The sequence below is a fragment of the Hypanus sabinus genome, chromosome 16 (genome assembly GCF_030144855.1).
Source record: "Hypanus sabinus isolate sHypSab1 chromosome 16, sHypSab1.hap1, whole genome shotgun sequence".
NCBI classification, from domain to species: Eukaryota; Metazoa; Chordata; class Chondrichthyes; order Myliobatiformes; family Dasyatidae; genus Hypanus; species Hypanus sabinus.
Window position 1 is genome coordinate 64,539,807 of NC_082721.1, and position 25,169 is coordinate 64,564,975.

Below are 25,169 nucleotides of genomic sequence, written 5' to 3' on the forward strand. Positions count from 1 at the left end.
ACCATAAGAGTCAATAAAAGACCAGACCAACTGGATGGATACATGGAGCTTAGAAAAATAGAGGGTTGTGGGTAAGCCTAGGTAGTTCTAGGGTAAGGATATGTTCAGCACAGCTTGGTGGGCCGAAGGGCCTGTATTGTGCCCTCCTGTGTGGTTTTCTATGTTTCTAACTTGAGTGTTTAACCAATGTGCAAAAGACCAGAAACAGTGCAAATACAAAAAAAGTTATAAGAATAAACAAACAAGCAATAAATATCAGTAACATGCAATGAAGAGCCTTTAAAAGTGTTGTGAGATCAGCTCAACCATGGAACAAGTGAAGTTGAGTGAAGTTATCCCCTTTGGTTCAAGAGCCTGATGTTTGAAGGGTAATAACTGTTCCTGAACCTGGTTGCGTGAGTCCTGAGGTTTCCTTTTGCAGCAGCAAAGAGCGAGCATGTCCTGGGTGGTGGGGACCCCTGATAATGGATGCTGCTTTCCTGTAACAATGTTTTATGTAGAAATGCTCAATGGTGAGGGCGGGGCTGCCCTACCCATGATGGACTGGGTTGTAGGATTTTCAGTTCAAGGACATTGGTGTGATTCAGCCAATCAATATACTCTCCACTACACATCTACAGAAGTTTCAGATATCATGTCGAATCTTCGCAGACTAGGGAAGCCGTGTTGCTGCGCTGCTGTCATTGGAATTGTACTTACGCCCAGGACAAATCCTCAAATAATAACACCGAGGAATTTAAAGTTGCTGACCCTCTCCACCTCTGCTCCTCCGATGAGGACTGACTCGTGGACATCTGGTTTCCTCCTCCTGAAGTTAATAATCAGCTCCTTGTTCTTGGTAACATTGAATAAGAGATTGTTGCTGTGGCACCACTCAGCCAGATTTTCAATCTTCCTTCTGATATGAAGGATCTCAGCTTGAAACGTCGACGGTTTTTTCCTCTCCATGGATGCCTGAAATCTTGACCAACAAACACAAAACACTGGCTAGGAATAAACAATTAAGACCCAGCCCGAAACGTCAAACTTTTATTCCCTTTCATAGATTTTGCCCGAGCTGCGGGGTCCCTCCAGTATTGTGTGTGTGTCGTGCAGAGTATGAATCGTCCCTGTGCCGTCCCAGTATCAGCTTGAGAAAACTACACGCACAGAAAAAAGACGAAGTGACGAACAGAACAGGTCGCACACTGAAGGGCGTGCCGCTTAAACTGTAGGTGTGTCAGATGTCGGTGCTGATTCTGCCCCAACCCCTCCCTCCCTCCCTGCCCCGTATAAGTGGAGGCGATCCGCTGACGCTGACTACTGTGCTCCCTGAGCGAAGCCCAGATCTCGCTCCGCACCGCTGTCTTCTTGACAATCAGCCGACGGCCGATAGCGCCACAGCCTCAATGACCACACGATACAATTTCGGCAACATGAGCCGAAGTTCGAACCGTTCCCTGGGCAGATCTGTGCAGCGCCCGTCCTTCACTAGTTTCTCGATGCAGAGCTACGGCTCCAGGCCTCAAACCAGCATCTCCTCGCTGGGGTATGGGCGAGGGGCTTCAGTCCTGCTGGGCCCCAGAGCTGGAATTGTCTCGGCTCTCGCCTCCGGCTCGTTCTCCATCGTGTCCGGCGGCTGTATGACCGGCAACGAGAAAGATGTCATGCAGGGTCTCAACGACCGTCTCGGCAAGTATCTGGATAAGGTCCAGATGCTGGAGGCGTGCAACAAGGACCTCGAGAAGCAGATCAGGGAGTTAACCTCAAGTAATACCGTCCAAGGATTCGATTGGTCCATTTACAACAACACAGTCAAGCCTCTACAACAACAGGTATTTTTGCAGAGTGTTGGTTGACAAGGGTGTCAGGAGGAATTTCTTTAGCCAGGGGTGGTGAATCTGTTAGGGCCAATTCACTGGGTATATTTAAAGCGGACATTGATAGGTTCTGGATTAGTAAAAATTACTGGGTGGAGGCAGGAGAATGGGATTGAGAAGGGCAATAAAACAGCAAAGAGGGAATGGCCGAATTCTGCTTCTCTGTCTTGTTGTCGTATTGGCAATGTTGGACAGGAAGAAATGGAGTTGGAACTCGCTTCTTATTGGCACAGTTACTGAGACAGAGTGAAGAGCTTTTATCGGCCTGCTATCCGGACAGTGATCATTCTGCATATAAGTGCATCGAGATGGTTAGAAAGGAAAAACAGAACACGGTGTTGCAGAGAAAGTACAGTGCAGGGAGACAGGTAAATTGCAAGGGTCACAGCGGGGTAGATTGGGAGGTCGAAAGTTAATCTCTTAGCGTATGTAAGTTCCGTTCAAAAGCCTGATAACAGCAGGATAGAAGCTGTCCTTCAGCCTGGTAAGACATGTTGTCAGACATTTGTAACTTCGGCCTGACGGGCTGGAAGGGGTCCGCGATTCTGACGGCCGACTTCCCGAGCTGGTGCGAAGTTGTGAGACGCGCAAAATGCCAGAGGGACTCAGCAATTCGGGTAGTATCTGTCGGGCCCCCGAAACTTCGACTGTCTACTCCCCTGACTTGCTAAGTCCTCCACTATTTTGTGCGAATTGCTCAAGATTCCCAGCACCCGCAGAATCTCTGGCGTTCGCGAGGTTGTGAGTTTAATTTTCGTGTGAACGGAGACTGGATGTGGACTGCTGGTGGGGTCACACTCCCGCCGATGCAGCCTGTAGATCTCCTCGTGGAGGGGATCACACCCCAAGGAGGCAACGGTCAGGGAAATTGTGGATTTCCTCCCGCTATGCTTCCCTCCACCTCTCAACCCTATCGACGCCATTGCTTTTACTTTCCCCAGATCGTCAGTGCCATCATGGACAACGCTCGCATCGCCCTGGAGACTGACAATGCCAAGCTGGCTGCTGAAGACTTCAGGAACAAGTAAGTGATCTGGTTCTAATTTTTTAAACTCCTAGCTGTGGCACTTCATGCGTTGGGAATCCTAAAGCCTCTAAGCCATAACTCCCTGCAACTTTGCCTCATTTTAGCAATGATATAGCAAAAAAACCGCTAGAGGAACACCAACCCCTCCTTCCACATCAGGAAAACTAAAGAGCTGATTGTTGACTTCAGGAAGGGGAAGCAGGGTGAATATGTACATCAGGAGGTGAGTGGTAGAGACAGTCAGCAGCTGTCAATTCCTGGGTGTTCACTTATTGGACAACTTGTCCTGGGCACAGCGCATACACACAGTGGCCACCTGATTAGATAGTCCTGTAGCTAATAAAATGGTCACTTAACATACATTGGTGGTCTTGTGCTGCTGTAGACCATGCACTTCCAGGTTTGACATGTTGTGCGTTCAGAGACGCTCTTCTGCACATCACTGCTGTAACGTGTGGTTGTTTGAGTTACTGTCACCATCCTGCCAGGTTCAACCAGCCTTCCCATTCCCCTCTGACCTCCCTCCTCTCTGATTAACAACGTTTTTGTTCATAAATCTGCCACTCATTTGATTTTTCTTCTGTTTTTTTTTGCACCATTTTCTGTAAACTCTACAAACCGCTGTGCATGAAAATCCCAGGAGATCATCAGTTCCTAAGATTCTCAAACCACCCCATCTGTCACCAATAAGCATGCCATGACCACAGTCATTTATGTCACATTTCTTCCCCATTCTGATGTTGGTCTGAACAACAGCTGAACTTGCCAAGAAGTTTTAGGCATTGAACTTCTGCCACATGATTGGATGATTAGAAATTAGCATTAATGATCAGGTGTACACGTGTAGCTAATAAAATGGTGGTACTGAGTGTAGATACAATCGCAAGGAAAGCTCACGAGCATCTTTACATTCTTCTGGAAGTTAAGGAGGTTTGGCTTATCACTGAACACTCCTAACAAACTTCTACAGATGTGCTATCGAAAGGTCTTGACTGGAAACTTGTTCACTCAGAGTGTCATGACAGTGTGGAATGAACTGGAAGCTGAAGTGTTGGGTGCAGGTCCAATTTCAATATTTAATAGAAATTCTGGTAAGTACATGGATGGGAGAGGTACACAGGGCTATGCTCCAGATGCAGGTTGATGGAACTAGGCAGAATAACAGCAAAAACTAGCTGCTTGAAATGTTTCTGTGCTGTAGTGCTCTATGACTACGACTGGTTCATCATGGTCTGGTAAGGCAATTTGATTTAAGGCAGAGGGCAGTGGCCTTTGCCAAATACATCACAGGCTCATACCTCCCTACACGAGGTAGTGTCACAAGAGGTGCTGACTTAAGAAGGCAACACATATCATCAAAGATCTCCATCATCCAAGCCAATCAAGGCTGCCCTCAGGCAGGAGGCACAGGAACATGAAATCCCACTCCGCCAGGTTCAATTCTTGAGCAAACTGGCACAGCCCTATTCACTACAGTTTTGCAAAACTCGGCCCAGGTGATCACTTTCTACTAAACTGGTCTTTATTTTGTTCTAATCATGCTTTTTTTTCTTAGAAAGGCATTTGTTGTTTATATTTTTCTAGTGCATACTGTTTATATGATGCTATGTGTCTGTGATATAGCTGCAAGTCTTTCATTATACCTACAAAAAAACTCATTGGGTCAGGCAGCATTCATGGAGGGAAATGGACCTTTCACCCCTCCACAGATGTTGACTGACCCGCTAAATTCCTCCAGCTGTTTGGTTTTCATTTTACTGTAGATTCCAGCATCTACAGTCTCTTGGGTCCCCAGGTGAATTGGGATCAGATTCAGGTTTATCGCTGACTTGTATGATGTGAAATTTGTTATTTTGTGCCAGCAGTAAAATGCAAAGGCATAAAGTTACTATAAATCATCAAATAAATGAATAGTGCAAATGAAATTTGGTTGACCGACATAGATTGGGTGACTGCTTCATCGAGCCCCCTCACTCCATCTGCCACGAAAGGGATTTCCCTGCAGCCACCCATTTTAATTCTACTTCCCATTCCTATTTCAGCATGTAGGTCCATGGCTTCTGCAGTCACACTGAGGTCACGCTCAGACTGGAGGAATAACTCCTCATATTCCATCTGGGTAACCTCCAACCTGTTGGCATGGACATCAATTTCTCTAACTTCCCCCTCCCCATTCTTTCTTTTTCCATTCCCAGTTCTGGCTCCCTTCTTACCCTTTCTCTTCTCCTCGGTTATCTATCAGTTCCGTCTAGTGCCCCTTCTTCCCCTTCTCCCATGGTCCACTGTCCACTTCTGTTAGATTCCTTCTTCTTCAGCTCTTTCCCTCTTCCACCTATTGCCTCACAGCTAGGATTTTCTATCAAAGGACATTGGTATTTTCATTCCAGTCCGTGATGCAGCCAGTCAATATACTCATCACCACACTCTATAGAAACTTATCAAAGTTTTAGATGTCATGCTAAATCTTCACAAACTTTTAAGGAAAGAGAGGCACTGCTGTACTTCCTTTGTAATGACCTTCCATGTTGGACCCAGGACAGATCCTCTGAAATAACAACGCCAAGGAATTTAAAGTTGCTGAGCTGCTCCACCTCTGATCTTCTGAGGTCCATCTTATGAGCCTCTGTTTCCTCTTCCTGAAGACAATAATCTGCTTCTTGTTCTTGCTGACGTTCTGCGTCAGGTTATTGTTGTGACACCACTCAGCAGGGTTTTCAGTCTCCCTCCTATAAGTTGATTCATCATCACTTTTGATTCAGCCATTGACTGTGGTATCGTCAGCAAACTTGAATATGGCAATGGAACGCTGCTTAGCCTCGTAGTCATAAGTATAAAGTGAGTCGAGCAGGGGGCTACACGCACGGCCCTGTAGTGAGTCGAGTGGGGGGGGGGGCTATGCACACGTCCCTGTAGTGAGTCGAGCGGGGGGGCTACGCACACAGCCCTGTAGTGAGTCGAGCGGGGGGGGCTACGCACACAGCCCTGTAGTGAGTCGAGTGGGGGGGGGGCTACGCACACGGACCTGTAGTGAGTCGAGCGGGGGGGCTACGCACACGGCCCTGTAGTGAGTTGAGCGGGGGGGGCTACGCACACTGCCCTGTAGTGAGTCGAGCGGGGGGGGGGGGGCTACGCACATGGCCCTGTAGTGAGTCGAGTGGGGGGGCTACGCACACGGCCCTGTAGTGAGTTGAGGGGGGGGGGGCTACGCACACGGCCCTGTAGTGAGTCGAGGGGGGGGGCTACGCACACTGCCCTGTAGTGAGTCGAGCGGGGGGGGGGAGGGGCTACGCACAGGGACCTGTAGTGAGTCGAGCCGGGGGGGGGAGGGCTACTCACACAGCCCTGTAGTGAGTCGAGTGGGGGGGGCTACGCACACGTCCCTGTAGTGAGTCGAGTGGGGGGGACTAAGCACACGGCCCTGTAGTGAGTTGAGGGGGGGGGGGCTACGCACACGGCCCTGTAGTGAGTTGAGCGGGGGGGGCTATGCACACTGCCCTGTAGTGAGTCGAGCGGGGGGGGGGGGGCATGGCCCTGTAGTGAGTCGAGTGGGGGGGCTACGCACACGGCCCTGTAGTGAGTTGAGGGGGGGAGGGCTACGCACACGGCCCTGTAGTGAGTCGAGGGGAGTGGCTACGCACACTGCCCTGTAGTGAGTCGAGCGGGGGGGGGGGGAGGGCTACTCACACAGCCCTGTAGTGAGTCGAGTGGGGGGGGCTACGCACACGTCCCTGTAGTGAGTCGAGTGGGGGGGCTATGCACATGGCCCTGTAGTGAGTCGAGCGGGGGGGGGGGGGGGGCTACGCACACAGCCCTGTAGTGAGTCGAGCGGGGGGGGAGGAGGGCTACTCACACAGCCCTGTAGTGAGTCGAGTGGGGGGGGCTACGCACACGTCCCTGTAGTGAGTCGAGTGGGGGGGCTATGCACATGGCCCTGTAGTGAGTCGAGCGGGGGGGGGGGGCTACGCACACAGCCCTGTAGTGAGTCGAGCGGGGGGGGGCTACGCACACAGCCCTGTAGTGAGTCGAGTGGGGGGGACTAAGCACACGGCCCTGTAGTGAGTCGAGCAAGGGCCTTGTCATGCCCCTCTGCTGATTGGGATTGTGGAGACACACTCAGATTGCTGGAAGAACTCATCAGGCCAGGTAACATCTATGAAAAAATGTACAGGTCCTTCCAAAGGGTTTTGCCCGAAATGTCGACTGTACTCTTTTCCATAGACGCTGCCTGGCCTTCTGAGATTCTCAAGCATTTTGTGTGGGATTGTAGAGAAGTTGTTTTGCCAATCAGAATTAACTGGGGTCTGCAAGTGAGGAAATTGAGGATCCAATTGCACAAGGAAGTATTAAGGCCAAGTTTTTGAAGCTGATTGATTAGTGTTGTGGGGGTGATAGTATTGAATGCTGAACTGTAATCAGTGAAACATCCTGATGTATGTGTCTTTGATATCCATATATTCGAGGGTTGAGTGAAGATACAACGAAATGGCATCTGCTGTGGACCTTTTGGAATGGTGGGCAAATGGGAGTGGATCTCTCACTTCTCAGGCAGGAGTTGATATGTTTCATCACCAGCCTGTCAACGCACTTCATCACAAAGGACGTAAGTGCTGCTGGACGATAGTCATTGAGGCAGGTTACCATGTTCTTCTTAGGCACCGGTATAAGTGAGGCCTGCTTGAAGCAGGTGGATTTCCAGCATCTGCAGAATGTCTTGTGTTTGAAAAGAAGATGCAGCTGGGTTAAGGCAGAAGAGATTTAAAAGATATTTAGCTCAATAAATATAATTGTGAGATGCCCTGCTCATTTCACAAGACTGCTGTCATAAGCTGCACGAGGATTTGAAAAGGTGACCAAATGCTAAGCCAAGGAGGAAAGCTTGAGAGTTTTCAAGAGATGGTTAAGTGGAAGCTTCAGTTTATTGTGATGGGCATACACACCCGTGGTATAGCTGCCTGAAAATTAGCTTGTTTTGTGGCAGCAGCACTGTGTAGTACAAATCTGAGAAAAATACATCAAGTTAACATGAGCCTTACATAATTTACACTAAACTAAACATATATTGATGCAAGTTGAAAGAACTGTAGTAGAATTGGGATTTTCAGGTCAGTTCAAGAACCTGCTGGCAGGAGGGAAGAAGCCTCTCAGACTCGTGTACCTCCTGCCTGATTGCAGCACTGAGAAGAGGGTATATTATCTGGATGGTGGGGTTCTTCAATGATGGAAGTCACCTTCTTGAGCCATCACTCTTGCAGATGTCCTCAATGGTGAGGAAAGCTGTATCCACGATGGAACTGGCCAAGTCCACCAGTCAGTGTAGCCTCACTTGTTCCTGTGCATTGGAGATGCCATACCAGACCCTGATGCAGCTAGTCAGAATGCTCTTCATTCATTGTAGTGAGTTAAAGCCCCAAGCTCACCACCAAACGGGAAGCTAGGAAGAATGGGGTAAGCACTTGTTGATGAGATCCTGTAGGATTGTAGGTCAAGCACAGATTCCAGAGGGTGGGAGGTCAGGAAAGGTAAGATGTACAATCTACAGTTCCCGAGGGATGGAATCAGAAATAGATTTGGGTATATTATATGGCATGAAATGGGTTGTTTTGTGGCAATAATACAGGCAAATACATAAAATTACTCTAAATTGTAGAATAGGTAAATAGTGCAAAGAGAAGAGGATGATGAGGAGAGTTATATGCAGGACTCCAAGTGTGGCCTCACCAATGACTTGTGCAGATGCAACTTAATGTCCTAACTCCTACACCTGTGACACCTCATTCAATGAACTATGTACTTATGTCCTATGTCCTAAGCCCCTCTGCTCCATTACACTCCTATACTGTCCTGTACTGGTGTGAATTTCCAAACTATCATGTTAAATTTCAGAATCAATCAGTTTTCGTCACTGACATGTTATGAAATTTGTTGTTTTGCGGCAGTAGTATACTGCAGTGCATAAATAGACCATAAATTATGAGAAGAAAATTATATAAGTAGTGTAGAAAAGGGAGCAAAAGATTGTGCTGAAATCCATTGGCCACTCCAGCAATTTTACCTCTAATGTTTTTTTTACAGCTGTGCAAACCAGCTATTGCTCTGAGCAGGAATTTTTACATGGCCTGAAACGTGCAGCATTTTAAATATAGATTGGTAATATGCTTACTATGAATATTTAGAATGGAAACTGAAAAATCACATAGTTTTCGTTTTATTTAATTGAAGGGTATAATGAAATACAGGACAACAAAGGAAATCTTTCATGTTTTGTACCTTTTTCTTGTCAGTCTTTATTAAAAAATATAGTTGACGTGTCAGTCCAAGGTCTCCTCTACTGTCGCAATGAGGCCATACTCAGTTTGGAGGAGTTGCACTTAATATTCTGTCTGGGTAGCCTCCAACCTGATGGTGTGAACATCAATTTCTCAAACTTCTGGTAGTACCCTCTCCCCATCTCTCCTACACCATCCCCCTTTCCCTTTTCCCTCTCTCCTTACTTGCATCACCTCCCTCTGGTGCTCCTCCCACCTTTCCTTTCTTCTACGGCCTTCTGTCCTCTCCTATCAGATTCCCCCTTCTCCAGCCTGTATCTATTTCACCAATCAACTTCCCAGCATTTTACTTCACCCCTCCCACCGCCCCCCCCCCCAGTTTGACCTATCACCTTGTGTTTCTTCCACACCTTTTTTCTCAAGTCCTAATGAAGGGTCTCTGCCCGAAATACCAGCTGTACTCTTTGTACTGCTGCCCGGCCTGCTGACTTCCTCTAGCATTTTGTGTGTGTTGCTTGGATTTCCAGCATCTGCAGATTTTCTCTTGTTTATAAACACTAATCAGATTAACTTTGCATCTAGATGAAAGATCAGTCGTAATCCTCATTAGATCATCTGAATGTCTGTTTCTGGATTTACAGTTGATTGAATTCATAGAACTGAATCCATGTTCACAGTCAGTACTAGAAGTTTGAAATGTTCCAATGATGTTAGCAAGAATTGACAGTTCTTCAAATTCTTTGTTTCTAAGCATGTAGTTCAGCATATCAGTGAACATCTTAAAATTGAACCAGTCTTAACTTTCACAGAAACATTAAATTTGAAATCACTGTATTGTGATATTTTTGAATCAATGCTTTCATTGTATTTCGTAATTATAGCTAAGTAGTTTTTTGTCAGTAATACAACATTCTCTCTTCCAAATTCAAAATAGTTTGCATTTGCAATAGCAACAGGATCAAAAGCCTGCCATTTTCTTAACTCATTGTTGAGAAATCTGTTATCCAAGCAGCTTTACACAGGTTGAATGGAACAAATAATAGGCTCAGTGTCAACATCAGAATTTACAGATGCAAGCAGATCTTTCACTTGGTAACTCCAATAACTGCTTTTAAAAATGTACTGTGTCTGTCATTTGTCAATTTTTGTTTTTGCACACTGCAGTGTTCCAATTGTATTCAAACACCTTTTCTGAAGGAATTTACAAAGAGATGCAGATCTCCTAAAATGTCATTAAGGACAGTTACTGATGCTCAATATTGTGGATTGGTCAAAATCTTCAGGCAGTAGTTGCTGATTGGATTGTTATATTCGTGAACTTCCTCTTTGCAATACTGGATCAAAACATCATAATTCCTCATTAAAGCAATAACAGCAAAAAGTCTTTAACGGACATCTTGCCGTGTTTAGTGGACTAAATGAGACAACATTACATTCTGTGACATTAGCTAGTTCTATGTTTCCTTTTTGAACTGAACTTGTTAACCATTGTATACACTGTTCATAACAGTGTTTCTATATCCTACATAATTAATACTTCTTTCCATACATCAGCTAATCCCTGGATTTCTGGTCTTCTCTGTGTGCAACACAATGTTGCTCAGAGAGCTGCTTTATTTCTTGTTGAAGAATTGCTGCCACACCATTATTCTTTCCAAGCATAACACTTGTCTCGTCTGATATAAACATCACCCTCTTTTGAATATCAAGGTTTTTTTATTGCTTCATCAATACTGATATTGTCATATGCAGTTGGATTCAAAATACCCAGAAACACAGTCTTGTAGGAATTTTCCCATTGCAACTTAAGATATAAAATTATCATATTTGGTACAGAAATGTCTGTACTTTTGTCAGTATTTAGTGTATGGAAGGCAGATTTCTGCAATTCTTCCTTTAATCTGTTTCTGAAGCACAATGCTGGAGCACAAAGCACAAATTCAAACGCATTGTTCTTACTGTGCCAGCTCTCTGGTATATTTACATATTTGGCCACGTTTGCAAGAACTTCTTACATGAAATACAGAGAAGTATGAATTTTAAATGCAAGATAATATTATCAGTGACCACCTTGACCATATCAGAGTAAGACTTCTTTTGCACATCTCATTTTACTCTTGCTTCATGCTGTTTGGGAGTTCCAGTTAACCTGCCCAAAATTCCACATTTCTTCTCGTTGGATAATTTCTTGCTGAATCTTTGTGAATTCTCTGGTTAAGATGTTCTCTTAAGAAATTTAACTTCCATTCTTCCTAATCTGTTCCACTACTGAACATTCCCCCAACTTTTGCTTCTGCACAAATGATGCGTCATGTCACCAGGATCTTGATATCCTGGAGACACATATCACCAATATCGCCAATTATTTATTCTTTTTGATGTGAAGACAGTAGTTTAGTATCTATGATTTGCAAAAACCATTCTACCTTAAACTTTGTACAAGCTTTTATCTTCAAACCATTTAATTCTTCTGTTTTTTTTCTCATCCTTTTGATACTAAAAATAATTTTTATTTGAGAAAATAATCATTATTTGAAAACAAGATAAGCCATAATCTTTATAATTTTAATAACATGACCAGTCGTGTAAATAGTTTTATGGAAACAAATTTTTGCCTTGTTCTAACATTTTTATATTAAAAATTCTTATTAGGTTTTGATTTTTTGAAAGATTACTTGTCAAAAAGGTCAGAATATAGAATTTTTCACATCAAGAAAACACAAACCGCAAATCACAACACAAGTGCACAAAGTCAGGCAGGCAGAGCACCTGATAGGCACAGCAGCAAAAGTAAAATGTTTAGACTAGACGGCATTGGCATTCAGCAGCTGGTGGTTTATTAACAATGAGCTGCCAACTTCCATTCTGTGTTTATTTACATTCTGACAATGTAAATATGTTGACACTCTAAAATATTTAAAAGTAAAGACTGTGGTATGTTTAGTATTTAGAAAATTTCTGGATTATATTCGTGAACACAATTACAGGGTGTTTCATAATTATGTTACTATAGATTTCAAAATTATATTAACGTTATATAAAAGAAAATTCCAGCTGTACAGCAACAAAGGCTACGTGCTTGGGAGCAATTCTGTTACTGCTTGGCCATGCTCCCGTGCAGATTAGAGGGAACAATACACTCCACCCAACTACCCTAACTGATCAACATCCCCCTGCAATCTACAGTAACATACACTTTGCAAAAACCATCTACTTCTATGTCGTAGCTAAAATGGTGAATTTTAGTGTTTCAAGGTTTATATATTTCAAATGATAACTATCATATGGGGAGCTTTTCTTTCTGCAGTGAAAAGATTCTTCTTGTTTCAATGATGTAAAACCAACAAATGTGTGAAATGTGCTCTGTGGATTGGTACGTTTTTGTGTGTCGATGAGAAGGAGGCAAGAGGCTTGTTTCATTCTTGTTGATTTTGTTGCTTGTTGTGCTCTCTGTGTCATTTTGTCAAGCTTGATGGGCATCCTGCTGTATGTTTACACTTCCAGGCTGCCCCAGCCCATCCTTAGGTTGTGCTGGTTGTTAATGCAAATGATGCATTTCTCTGTACAGTACGTACCCATGGACACCAGGTAATGAATCTGAATCCGGGTGGGATTTCAGGACGAGGCATTTGAGCTGTAATGAGCTCAGGTCTTTCAGCTACAAGCTGGCAGTTGGTTTACAGGATGGGAAGGGTTTCCGCTTTGGTCCCTGGTCCTGTGGTGGAATTGTTACCCTGCCCTCTCTGTTACAGGTGGCTGACAGAACAGATGCTGAGGCAGTCGGTGGAGACTGACATCGAAGGCCTGCACCATCTGAAGGGGACCTACCTGCAGCTACAGGACGGCCTGACCAACGACATCGCTGGGCTGGAGGACGAGATTGCGTTCCTGAAGAAGAATCACGATGAGGTGGGTGGCTGCAGTGTCCTGTTTCAACACTATGGGATTTAGAGTAGCAGAAGGAGGTGCCTATCTGCTGGGAAAGCGCTCGCCCTCAGACAGAGAGTGCCTTCCGGCCTTCAGCAAGCAGAGATACAATGCAGGATCCACCCTGGCCAATGGGGAACTGGAGCCAACTGATAGGCTAACTGATTGTAGCCCAGTGAGGGATCAAATGAAATAAGGAGTGATCTGAACTGTTTACCTCCTCCTTCTATCATGTCCTATCTTCCCACTTTATTCCCCCTTTCCCTCTCATCAGGTCTCACCTATCACCTGCCAGCTTGTACTCCTTCCCCGCACCCCCCCCCCCCACCTTCTTCCCTTCTTCTTTGTTCCTTTCCAGTCCTGATGAAGGGTATTGGCCCGAAATGTTGACTGTTTATTCCCCTCTGTAGATGCTGTGTTACAAATGATAGAATGCTGCTCCCTGGTATTAATTAATTGGGGTAAAGTCAGGGGCACTTTATGTCAACCTGTCAATCTTCAGGCCATGCCACTCAGGGACTTGTGCTAGTATTATTTTGTGACTGTATGTACTGTATTTTGCACCTTGACCCTAGACAATCAGTGTTTTTGTCTAGCTGTACACATGTGCTTGACTGAATGATGATAACCTGGAACTTGTGTTTCAGGAGGTGATTCTGAGAGAGCAGATTCTACAAGATTGATCTGGTCTCAGTTCCATCCATTTATTTGACTTGACTTTAATGTAACCCATAGATCCTAATCCCCTGGAGAATTTATCACAAGCAGCACTGTAACACCAGGGAGATCTACAGTACATTGCCAGTACAAGTGGGCTGTACTGATCCAGCCTTGTATTGCCTTGTTTCTCAGGAACTGAAAGTGTTGCGGAAGCAGTGTACCCAAGAAGTGAATGTTGAGGTGGACTCGGCTCCAGCCGTTGACCTGAATAAAGTCCTGGCAGAAATGCGGCAGAAGTACACCACCCTCGTTGACAATAACCAGGCAGAGCTGGATAAGTGGTACCAAGAACAGGTAAGGATTGGAGCAGCCGCTCACACCAGCTCAGACTGCAGGACAATAAACGACTGCTTAATATGCACGTCGTTGTGGCTGTGGAGTGATTAATTTCTGAATGCATTTAAACTTTGGAAGGATGGCATGAGCTACTGATCAGTGTGGGATATCGTGAGCTCAGGATACATGCCAGATAAATGCAGGTCATTGTCCCTCACAGGCTTGGCTGGCATAATGAAGTCATGCCAAGCACAACCATATTTATTGTATGCTGACGCAACAGTCTCGCTCCAGTCTGTCTGCGTTGTCTCTGACGTGGGAGTTGAATGATTTGCTGTTTGACCTGTGAGTGTTTCTACAAAACTCTCAGTGATACTTTTGCTTCACTGCTCTGAGTAAAGTCATTGCTAGCAGCCCCATTGTGATGGGTTGGTGCTCTTGGTCACCATCTGAAAGTCAAAGTAAATTTATTAGCGAAGTACATATACATTACCATATACTACCTTGAAATTAATTTTCATGCACACATTCATAGCAGAACAAAGAAATAAAATAGAATTAGTGAAAAACCACACAGAAACAAAGACTGACAAGCAACTAATGTGCAGAAAAAGACAAACTGTGCAAATACAAAAAAACCTATAATATAAATAAATAGACCGTCCACCATCGACGAACACTTGCAGCAGTGTGTACTACCTGCAAGATGCACTGCAACAACACACCAAAAAAGTTCTCAAGGCAGCACCTACCAGACCCACAATCACTACCATCTAGAAGGACAAGAACAGCCGATACCTGGGAACACCAGCACTTGGAAATCCCTTCCAAGTCACTCACCATCCTGGCTTGGAAACATATCACTGTTCCTTCATTGTTGCTGGGTCAAAATCATGGAATTCCCTCCCTAAGATCACTGTGGGTGTACCTACACCTCAGGGGCTGCAGCAGTTCAAGAAGGCAGCTCATCACCACCTTCTCAAGGGCAACTAGGGATGGGCAATAAAAGCTGGCTTAGTTGGTGACGCCCACATCCCGTAAATGAATAAATAAAAGAGAAAGCATGAATACCAAGAACATAAGTCCCCGAGTCCTTAAAAGTGAGTCTATAGATTATGTTTAGTGATCAGTTCAGTGTTGAGTGAAGTTGTCCATGCTGTCTTAGGAGCCCAGTGGTTGGAGGGTAATAACCATTCCTAAACCTGGTGGCATGGGGCCTCAGGCTCCTGTACCTCCTTGCCAGTGATAGCAGTGAGAATAGAGAATGGGGTGGGGGCAGAGTCCTGGATAATGGGTGCTGCTTTCCTGTGGCATTACTTTTTGTACAGTATGTATGTGTCACCATATACTACCTTAGGCATTTACAGGAAAATAAAGAAATCCAATAAAGTTATGAGAATCTTCACATAACCAAAAGCAGACGAGCAACCAGTTTGCAAAAGAAAACATATTGTTAAAATAAAACTTAAATAAATAATACTATGTTCATAAGTTGTACAGACCTCGAATGCAAGTGTGTATGTTGTGAAATCAGTTTAGAGTTGACAACGTTTGGACAACTCTTACCAATCTGAGCTCAGTTGTCTCCCCAATAATCTCCCACTCATTTCCTTTCTCAGGTCTCGATTAAAGAAGTCCAGATGACTCAGAACGACCAGGCTCTCACCGGTGTTAAAACTGAGCTGTCTCAGCTGCGAAGTAATGTGCAGACTCTTGAAGCTGATTACAATGGCTTACTTGGAACTGTAAGTGACCATCTGCTTGTTGTGGTTATCTAAAGTTCTTCTGCTCCCCTGGGGTGGGGCATCACTGATTCCCACTCTGATTACCCTGTTTTTATTACAAAACTATAAACGTTTATTTACATCACATATACACAAGGTACAGATGTTCAATATTTACAAGAATTGAATTGAATTGACTTTATTACTTACATCCATCACAACAACGAGGAGTAAAAGTCTTTACATTACATCTCCATCTAAATGGACAATTTATAGTAACATATAATAAATAGTATGTACCAGAGGACAGTCAATATAACATTGAAATACAATTGTATCAGCATGAATTAATCACCCGGATGGCCTGCTGCAAGAAGCTGTACTGGATCCTGTTGGTTCTGGCTTTTATGCCGCGATACTGTTTCCTGGAGGGTAGCAGCTGGACCAGTTTGTGGTTTGGTGACTCGGGTCCCCAATGATCCTCTGGGCCCTTTTTACACACCTGTCTTTGTAAATGTCCTGAGTAGTGGGAAGTTCACATCTACAGATGTGCTGGGCTGTCCACACCACTCTCTGCAGAGTTGTGTGATTGAGGGAAGTACAGTTCCCATACCGGGCAGTGATGCAGCCAATCAGGATGCTCTCAATTGTGCCTCTGTACAAAGTTCTTAGGATTTGGGGACCCATACCAAACTTTTTCAACCGTCTGAGGTGAAAGAGGCACTGCTGTGCTTTTTTCACCACACAGCCAGTATGTACAGACCATGTGAGATCCTTGGTGACGTGTATACTGAGGAACTTAAAGCAGCTCACCCCCTCAGCCCCAGATCCATTGGTGTCAACAGGGACTAGGTTGTTTTCTTGACACCACTGTGTAAGGGTGATGTCTTCTCTGTGGGCTGGCTTGTTATTATTTGCAATTAGGTCAATCAATGGAGTATTGTCAGCAAATTTAATTAACAGATTGGAGCTGTGGGTGCGGACACAGTCATGAGTATCCAGAGAGTAAAGGAGGAGGCTTGGGACACAGCCTGAGGGGCACCTGTGTTGAGGGGCAGAGCTGAAGGACCTCACTCTTACCACTTATTGGCAATCTGAAAGGAAGTATACTCAGATAAAAATCTGGTTGCTACTGTCTATAAAACAGTCAATACCCTGGGGGGCCCAACACTCCTTTAAGCCCACTGTGACCACGTTCCTCCTCTCCAAGCAGGAACATATCCTCAGAAAAGGGGAAGGCAGCACCCTCCACTTTCCGCCACCTAGACCTGTGAATGGCCAATGGTCAGGCCGAGCCGCAAGCCCACCAGGAGACCCTCCTCACAATTCGACCCGTATATGAGGAGCGCGGGACTAAAGTGCACAGCAGCCCCCTGAGAAACTCAAAGAGGGGCTTCAGCCTCTCGCGTTCCGCGTAAGCCCACAGAATGGACAGCTGGACGGGGTGTCAGTGACCTGCTGCAAAACCTGTTGTACAGTACTGCCCGATGCAGGACCTTGTGCCCCAGGTCCCAACTTACAGGGGAAGCACCCCTGCGTAAAGACTGAGTGGCCGTTTCAGGCGGCTGTTTGGGGTTGGCCTGCAGCCTGTTGGTTTGGCTGCTGCATAGTCCCAGTCTCCTTCCTGAAGGGATTTGGGGAGGGAGGTTTCCCACAACCACGTTACATTGTAAGTGATGTTTGGCCCAGATTTTATTAACCGGTTTTATTCAGCTGAGGTGATGGGATTTGAACTCGGATTTCAGGTTAACAATCCAGTAACCTTTGTCCTATGAAAGTAAAGGCTTAAGATAATGTCCAAGCATGGATAGTTAACAGATAGTGTCAACCCAGAAAAATAAGGCCTTTGGAAAAAATGAGCCCCTTTGCACAGCAGGGGCCAGGGGCTATTTGACATACCAAGTCCAGATAAGAATGCAAATAAAGGATTCTAGGGGGACACTTACTTTAGATTACTTTACTAAAGTCAGTTACATTACTAATTCTGAAGTATTATTGGCATTTAACATGTAGATTCAATTGACTGTTAACACCTTTATTACTGAAATGTGATTAGTGATTGATCAATTTGAACATACAGAGGTTACCAAATGGTCAATATCTGTAACTGCTCGTCAATTTTGTGTAAAGTTACCACCTCTTTGTTAAAACTTAGAACATTTGGTGATAGGGGCCACGCAGTTCTCTTTATGCACAAGCAAACAAGTGTGACAGAGGAATGAGTGAGTTTTCAGAGTCCAGTTAAGGCACGCCGATGCTCCTAAAGTCCCGCCAGAGCCCGTCCTGCTGAAACCTGTTTCAAGCAGCCCATTCATGAGTCCTTGTGCTTTCAGGTGGGTGCACTGGAGAACATGCTGGCTGAAACTGAGGACTCGTACGCCAAGCAGCTTCAGAATTTGCAGCTCAAAATTCGGCAGCTAGAGAGTGAGCTGGCAAGTGTCCGAAATGAAGTGCTGAAGCAGAACAGTGAATACAACAGGCTCCTTGACATCAAGATGAAGCTGGAAGCCGAGATCAACCAGTATAAAATCCTGCTGGACGGCGGTCAACAGAGGTAAGCACAGGTGGGAGGTGGAGGCACGGGGGGAGACAATGGGAAGCTTCAGCTCCATTCTCGAAGGCCATACATGAGGGAGGCATGCATGAGTGCTGGTCAGTGGATGTGCCCAGGGTTCGAGCCTGGAGTTCAGGGTCCTGTCATCAGCTGGTCTGGGGATCAGAGCCCAAAAGTCAATTGGAAGTCTGGAAGTCAAAGCTGGATGGCTGAAGCTTAGAGGCTTGTCCTAGAGTTAGAAGACTGTCCGTGCATGTGGGTGGGAGGAAGGAAGCAAACGGGCCTGTTTTCTCTGGTTTTGTGTTTTGTGTTGTTCTGCTGAGTGTTGAGAGCTCTCTATCTGTACTCTTACCTCTAGATCCATTTGTAGTCCATGCCTCAGTCTCCACCTCATCCAGATGCATGGAGTCAGTTTCCATTTGCATCGGAGACACCCACTTCACCACATTTCCCCGTCCCCCTGCCTCTGTGTTACCACCGTGGTGTCTCAAATGTAATTCGGTTTCCTCCAAGCTTGAGATCAAAGCCATCAATTCTGAGAGGACTCCTCATTAACTGCTTCCTTCAGCCTCTCACTGTCTAACTCTGTCGCAGGTCCACAAATCTCTCAGGCACCTTCTCGCGCGCGCGCGCGCACACACACACACACACACACACACACACACACACACACACACTCTCTCTCTCTCTTTCCCGGAAGTCCGTCGGGAATGACGATGCTGGGGCATGCCTTCTATGGCCTGGTCAATGGCCTTTTCAGCAGCTGGTTGAAGTGCTCTGCCCAGCATTGGACAATGTTGCCTTTGTCAGTCAGGATTGCTGCATCCAAGGAGCGGACTGGTGCCGTGATGTTGGAGGAAGATCCGTACACTCCGAAAACTCCTTTGTGTTGTTCTGGTCAGTGCGGTGCTGAAGCTCTGCTGCTTTGTCCTCCCACCACTGACCTTCCATCTTCCACAGCTGCAGGTGCTTCAAGCGGTCGTGGAGGTTGACTGCTTGTCACTGAGCCAGCTTGCAAGGTCTTCCTGCTCCTGCCTGAGGAGGGTGACGATATTAGAGTTGTTCTTATCGAATCAATCCTGATGCGTCCAGTTGGGGTGCCCGAGAATGGCACTTGCAGCGCTGTACGGGGTGTCTTTGAGGACAGTCCATGCTGTTTCTGGGTCAGCTTCCTCAGGCAGTTGCTCAGGTTGTTCCTCCAGTTTGCTGATCAGCTCTTTGACATTGGGTCAGCGAGCCCTTGAATGTTCAGCTTCTGCTTAGTCCCAGGCTGCTGGCGCCTGTGCGCCTGGCGATCTGAAATGACAGCTTGTTTCTCAGCAGGACGTGGACATTCCAGTGGCCTGCACCCCTCATCGCTCTGGCGATGATCACATCCCTGATGTCCCGGCGCCTTGTGATCACATAACCAATCAGGTGACAGTTCTTGGAGCGCGGTGCATCCAGGTTGCTTTGTGAGTGTCTGGAAGCTGAAAGAGGGTGTAGGTGATTGTCAGTCCATTTTCTGCACAGAGGGTAAGTAGCAGCTGTCCATTTGAATTCACCTTTCCAAGGCCATGCTTGCCAATAACTTCCAGTCAAGACTGATGGTCACCGGCTACTCGGACTCCCAAGTAGTAGGATCTTGTCGTCTGTGGGGACAGAGCGTAGTAGCTGGTAAAACAGCTCCTTCTGTTTAGAGGTGTGGGCCGTGGTGGGTTCGTAGGCATTGATCAGAGTCTGAAGAGTCTTGGCTTTCAGAGGCAGCCTCATTACGATGAGGCGATCATTGATGCCTCTGGGGAGGGACCCTGGGTTCCTGACGATTGTGGTCCGGATGGCAAAGTTAACTCCAGCTTCTCTAGACTCATCCTTTCCCTTGCTACTCCAGAAAAACATGTAGTCAGCCCCTACTTCTGTGATTTCACTGGCCTCAGCTGCAGTGTCGACATTGTACTTCTGAAGCACGTGTCCTACAAGTGCAGCTCACCTCTCTGGTCTGTTACTGCTCTTGTTCTCCATGAGCGTCCTGACGTTCCAGGCTCCAGCACAGAGTTTGCTCAGCTTTCTGGCGGTTCTTCTTTCTTTTGTGGTTTTTGAGGTAGTTTGACCGCAAAATAGATGTCCAGTCAACTGCAGTATGCTGATGGAATAGGGTGAGCCAAGCTTTCTTTAGGTCTCCTCTTCCAGACCCTTTCCCATGAGGGGGGAAGCAGTGCGGTCCCGGAAGAGGGCTGCTCTGTCACCAAGGTGGCTGCTGAACTCTGCCCTTACCTCGTGAGAAGAGTGACCATCCTGTCTTGGCCATCTGAGTGCAGGTCTGTGACTAGTGGCTCCCAGCACCATCTTGTCCCTGCCACCATTGCCCCAGGTCTTGAGTTGGTTGTGGAGATTGGCATCACCAAACCCTGGGTATGAAGACCATGAGTTGCCCAAGCATCATGATCCCCCTCTCGGTCCAGATGCTGATGTCAAAAGGGATGCCAGGCATAACGTTTTGATGACAGCCAAACTGCAGGAGCTGTCAGAATGACGTTGAATCAACATCGGACTGCCTTATAGAGGTTCCCACTCCAGAATTCTTCCTCGGTTTATAGCCGCAAGGCATCTGAGGTTTTATATCAGTTTTCCTTTTCCTGGGTGCGCTGCCTTCCCAGGCAAACAAGCCCCATCTGCCCGAAGTGACTGGTTTTAAGGCACCAATGACCCGTATTTGCCCCCTTCTCCTGTCAGTGTAAACTGTTACACCACATGAAGGCCAGGAGTTGGACTCTGTTATCAGAGGCTAACTTGAGACACGCACCATTGGGAGCACTTTATAGGTAGTGGGAGCTTATCCGCACTACCACTCTGGCTATGACAACCACTTGGAACCTATGTGCACTCACATACACACAGTATCACATACTGTTGCAAAGGTTCACACATAATCGTGAACAATTGTGCACAGTCACTTGTGAACACACACTCAGTTACTCTCAGACTCAGGCACACAAATTTACTGTCAGACTCCTGACAGATTTGATGGGCAGATTGGCCTTCTTTGGTGCTGTAAAAGCCTTGTGATCCTACCCAGAAAGGGTGACTGGAGGGAGACAGATCTGAATATCTGCTGGGGGAGTTGGTGGATGGGAGGAAGGAGCATCATGATGCAAGAGGCCCATTTTAATAATTTTTCTTTTCACCCTTTAGCTTCAATACTGCCGGAATCTCCTCATCAAACGTCTCCTACTCCAGTAAGTTTTCCACATGGACTCTGGCTGACCAACGGATTTGGACTGTGGTGACTTGAATTATGGAGACCAAACACCTTATTTTGAAATGAGAAACAAGGGACTGCAGTAGTAGGAATCTGGAGCAGCTCCCAATCTGCTAGATGAGCTCACAGAGTTGGGTAGCATCCGTGAGGCAAATGACAGATAACATTTCAGGTTGAGATCCTTCAAATGGACTGAAAGATAAGAGGGTAGATGACCAGAATAGAAAGATGGAGGGAATGGGTGGAGAATGAGCTGGTAGGTAATGGGTGGATCGCACTGAGGGACGGGAGGGATGGAGGTGGGTGGGTCGTGGTGATTCTGAGGTAGTATATGGTAATATATATGTAATTTGATCAAAAAATAACTTTGAAATGAGGAGGAAGGGAGTGGGAATGTCATCAGAAGCTGGGAGGTGATAGGTGGAAGTGACAAAGGGCTAAAGATGATGGAATTCGATGTGAGAGGAAGTGAAGTGTGGAGTGAAGGGAGGGATGTGGGGAGGGGTACCAATAGGAGGAGTGTGTGAGTGATGGGCATATTGGAGATGGGAACTAGGGTGATGTGGGGATAGTGGGTCAGGATGAGAGAGAGAAGTGTAAAGGGACAGAGGAGGAGCACTTATTGGAAAATGGAGAACTTCATCCTCGTGCTGCCATGTTATATACGACCCAGGCAGAAATTGAACTGCTGTTCCTCTAGTTAGCATTGAGCCTTAGCTTGGTAGTGGAGAAGGCCAAGGAGAAACGTGTCCTGATGCAAGGCTTCAACCCAAAACATTAACAATTCCAAATGCTGCTCGATCCGCTGAACTCCTCCAGCAGCGAGTTGCTCCAGCTTGCCTGTGCCTTCAACTGCCCTGCCTGAGCTGAAACACGGAGTATGAGAGCTGGAGGCAGACACACAGCTGGCATTTAGTGTCCCTGCCTGCCCGGGATCTCTGAGAGGATGGCACAAATCTCTATGGAGAGGAGTTGGTGCACCCACAGGGACAGTGGGTCCTAGGTCTTCAACCTCATGGCTAGTCCTAGGTCTTTAACCTCATGTGCGAGTCCTTGGCAGTGACGGTAGTGCCAAGCATTAGTGCCCTTCTCCTGGGTTGGAGGGGAGAGAGAGAGAAGGGCATCGTAATGTCTCCCTGGGTGAAAGGTCGGTCTGAACAGGTTTCCTCACCCTGAAATGTGGCACAGGGCATATTTTTAGTACTTTGTTTAAGACTGGACTTTTGTTTTTGTTGCAGGCTTGGGTCCATCGTCCTCTGTGAGCAAGTGAGTTTTTCTCCGACTTTGACACTGTATTTTGCAAGACTGAGAAATCACCGTGTCATTGCCCTCTACATCTCGCCCAGAGAGAAACAGATGGGCCAAGTTAGTCCAATGGCTGTTTTACCAGTGAACACTTCCAGGGCAAAGAGGCCAGGGTTTGTTCAGAGAATCACATTATCCCTGCACACAGCATGATCCACAGGCATGGAATCAATGGGTATGGAGAGGGAACAGGAAAGGTAAAGATCAGCTCTGTCACATCTATATTGAAACATGCAGTGGAAAGCTTGTCACCGAGCAGTGTGCCAGGGCCAGCAGGTTTCCAGCTCTGGCATTGAACTAACCCTGAGCCCATGCCCTTAGAATGTCACCTGGAGGAAACCCGTGTGGTCCTGGGGCAATCGTACACACTCCTTACCGGCAGTGGTGGGAATTGAACCCCAATCGGTGACCATTGTAAAGCAAAGCGCTACACTACCATGGAAAGGGATTGAGTACAGCTTTAGGGGTTCAAGGGGTTGTACTGCCAACCAAGCATTTCTTCTTAGCTTCTTGCAATGTACCATGCTGATTATATTTGATATGGCTCTCTGAAGATGAACTCTAACATTTTATCTTTTCTCTCATTTTTCAGAACCAGAATCCTCACAGGTAATACACTTCACTTCCCACTGCTTGATAGCTTGGGATGAAGGGACTCCTGGTGTGAATGCAATGAAACTGAGCCCCAGTGGACCCTTGGTCAGTGCTGAGTGGGTCCCCAGGCAGGAGTGAGTGGGATGTACCACCCTGATTGTTCTCAAGTTGAAGGTCAATGGAGCTGAACAAGTTCTGCTGCTGAGAGGGAGAGGGAGAAAGAAAGAATAGCCAGAGACATGGGTGGAAATGGTTATTACGAGAGGGCATAAATTTAAGCTGATTGGGGGATATCAGAGGTAAGTTCTTGACACGGAGAGAAGTGGGTCTGTGGAACACCCTGCCAGGGCTGGTGGTAGAGGCAGATATATTAGAGGAATTAATGACATTCTTAGATAGGCACAAGGGTGATAGAAAAATGCAGGCCATGTCAGAGGGAAGGGTTAGATTAATCTTACAGTAGGTTAAAAGGTCGGCACAACATCATATCATGGTCCCAGGGCCTGTACTATGCAGTAGTGTTCCAAGTTCAGTGTTCTGTGAGGATCATCAGATACTGACATGTCACTTATGAAACTTGCAACAGCTTTATGTTTCACAGGATAATGGTAGAAAGAAGAAAGTGTGAAATTAAAAATTTCTCTTTATTTAATGTCTTCACAGAACGTGTGACAACTCGTTAATTAGGAGAAGTCCAGGCTCCGGGGTGCCGCCTGATCAGTGGGCCTTCCGCTGGAATCTCTATGATCTGCAACCTCAGGCCATGAGCTCCCTGCTTCTGTCCTCTACCCTCTGCTCTTCATGTCCTGATGCTGCAAAAGGTGTAGCCACTCATCAGCCACTCGCTTTCAACCAAATCGTACCACTTCTGAATGCAACACTCGGGTTGCCATGGAGACTCCCTTCAGTGACTTCACCTTCACATGCTGCTGTTTAGTTAAAGCCAGCAATCCACCAGCCCCACACCCACCAGTACACCACCCACCAAAGCTACCCCACCAACCCACACCCACATCAACCAACACAACACACAAAATCCAACACTCATCAAAACTACTCATAACAACATGGCACCTACCAATACAGCACCCTATATCCACCAACTCTACACTCGTATGCCATCCCATCCATCAAGCATGCTGGTTGCCACTTCCTGCACTCAGACAGTCAGACCCTCATCACCCTTGGGGTCCCAACCATGACACGGGTGATTGGCATTAACCTGTCTGATCCACCGCCTGGTCTGGTAATGTCACTTTGTGAGGATGGGGTTCCTGTGATTGAGGGCGAGGAACACCCCCATCCTCTCTGAGTGGGTCCAGCCCTGGAGCCCTGGTGGGAGCCTCGGGAAACTCAAATATTAAACATTTTTGTGCACTATTGCTGCAACTCTATCCAATAAATACTTTCCATCTCAGCCCTCTGTGTGTTGTGTCTCAATTAATTGTCAGAAATGGATCAAATGCTTCTACTTTTAGACATGTCACAGTGAGATCCAAGCCAATGTTTATGCCCAATTCCATATTAGTATTACAGAAGAAGGGATTAAGACTTTGCTTGCTGTATTATTTTTCTTGCTAATACATCCATTGATGTGGCCTCCAAAGTACTTCATGGTAGTGAATTCCAGAGATTTGCCACTCTCTGATGGAAAAAAAACCTATCTTTAACTCAGTTTC

General features: G+C 46.2%; 1 protein-coding gene across 1 annotated transcript; it reads left to right on the forward strand.

The window, feature by feature from the left end:
* The first annotated feature begins 1,276 nt into the window (after positions 1–1,276).
* Positions 1,277–24,878, forward strand: LOC132405849 (keratin, type I cytoskeletal 13-like). The gene is made up of 10 exons (XM_059990844.1): positions 1,277–1,814; positions 2,801–2,883; positions 12,905–13,061; positions 13,932–14,093; positions 15,695–15,820; positions 18,133–18,353; positions 21,525–21,568; positions 22,830–22,857; positions 23,489–23,505; positions 24,154–24,878. Exons 1-10 carry the CDS (start codon positions 1,389–1,391, stop codon positions 24,171–24,173), a joined length of 1,284 nt encoding a protein of 427 aa, XP_059846827.1. The 5' UTR covers positions 1,277–1,388; the 3' UTR covers positions 24,174–24,878.
* The last annotated feature ends 291 nt before the right edge of the window (positions 24,879–25,169 follow it).